Here is a 1,805-nt window from a genome sequence, read left to right on the forward strand (position 1 = left end):
ATATATATATATATATATATATATATATATATATATATATATCCTTTCTGAGTGGGGATACCTTAACGTGGAGAAATGGTCTGCGTATCCCTATGAGCAACAAAGCTGTACTAGCTAAGGCTATCCATACTAATTTGGTTTGGTGTGAGCGATCAAACGAAATTCTCCCACCATCACCAGTTTGCCCTGGCTAGCGTGGTAATGAAAACTGGTCAACCCCAGACATGAATTGACATGCCTGAGGTTTTTGTTCTACAGTGAACTAAAAGATACATGTTTTTAAGGCACGTATATTAGAGACGTCAACGTGTTTCCTACAGGAATCCCGGTATTTACATAGTTTCGATAATTCTCCGGCGGGAGCCTTACTTGAAAAGAGGGAAATTCCCCGTTATTATTTATTATGTCACTACAGCGGTTTAGTCAAACTGTGGCTATATCGGGCGACCGCTGATTCACAATAATTTTACATTCATGCACATAAAATAATTCAGCTAAAATAACGATGATTCATTTGACAATGAAATTTTAAAAGCTAGACTAAAAGAAATAGAAAAGGGAAACTATTTCGAAATTTCAAAGGTCTTTGAAATGTTGAAAAAGTCAGGACTCTTAAGAGATAGTCAAGTCTTGAGCTATAGTCAAGTAAGTGCAGACAGAACCCTCATGAGTAAGCTACAAGTGAAGTTCAGAGAACGACGAAAATATCACTAATTTACCCTTCTATGGTCTAGAAGAACAAGTGAACACGGCAGCACGGCATTATTGGCACAGTAATTATTTCCTTTCCTGCTTCAAGCTAAAGTAAACTTTGTTAATTATCTTTTAACGAGCTTTGGTGCAAGAGGGTCCTAAGTGGGTTCGTTGATGCTTGGACGATCTTATTCGGTTCTAAAATTAATAACTGAGGACGCCTTGGCTTCAATACTCAGTTGTTTGAATGTTGTAATTTTATGAGAGAGAGAGAGAGAGAGAGAGAGAGAGAGAGAGAGAGAGAGAGAGAGAGAGAGAGAGAGAGAGAGAGAGAGAGAGAGGTACTTGCATATAATGACCTGGCAAACCATTAAGAGATGATCTGATGGAAGTCCGTACGTAGCATCGTGCATTTAGAGTTATGACAATACGAAAGCCACTTTAGTAATAAAACGGATTGTAAAGATTTAATGTAAATGCTTCTATGCCCTTATGAATATATGTGACATATATTAATCTAATAGTTATCAATGAAATCATTGAGAGGGTATGCTTGAATTTACCAGTCCCTACAAACCAAAATTGGTAAATCCACAAACAAAATTAGAATAACAATATATATTTGCCTTCCGGTCAGCTATATCAAAACGTAGAATATGTAAAATCTACTTCAATATTTCATTCTTTTATTAATTAAGTCAGCATAGAAAATATCAAAACAGTCACAGCGAAAGCAATTAATTGTCAGCAAACATAATAATAAATGTATTTAGGAATAATGCTAATATATATATGTATATATATATATATATATATATATATATATATATATATATATATATATATATATATATATGTATATATATATATATATATATACATATATATATATATATATATATATATATATATATATATATATATATATATATATATATATATATATATATCAATTCATAATATCACCTAATAATGATGATTCGTAGAAGTCGACAAACTACAAGAATTTTCAAGAAGCTTCTGATTACAACGACACTTTTGAGTTACAAATCATTAAAATATTATAATCTTAACAATGACCTTTAATATGCCAAATTAAATGTTTTTTTTTT

General features: G+C 31.6%; 1 protein-coding gene across 1 annotated transcript in view; it reads left to right on the plus strand.

Moving 5' to 3' along the window:
• The first annotated feature begins 591 nt into the window (after positions 1-591).
• LOC137644433 (uncharacterized) overlaps positions 592-1,805 on the plus strand; it is a 49,657-nt gene continuing 48,443 nt past the window's right edge. The window contains exon 1 of the mRNA XM_068377410.1: positions 592-645. Within this exon, the coding sequence (XP_068233511.1) occupies positions 592-645 (54 nt within the window). The remainder of the gene's footprint in view (positions 646-1,805) is intronic.

Source organism: Palaemon carinicauda, chromosome 7, assembly GCF_036898095.1.
Source record: "Palaemon carinicauda isolate YSFRI2023 chromosome 7, ASM3689809v2, whole genome shotgun sequence".
NCBI lineage: Eukaryota > Metazoa > Arthropoda > Malacostraca > Decapoda > Palaemonidae > Palaemon > Palaemon carinicauda.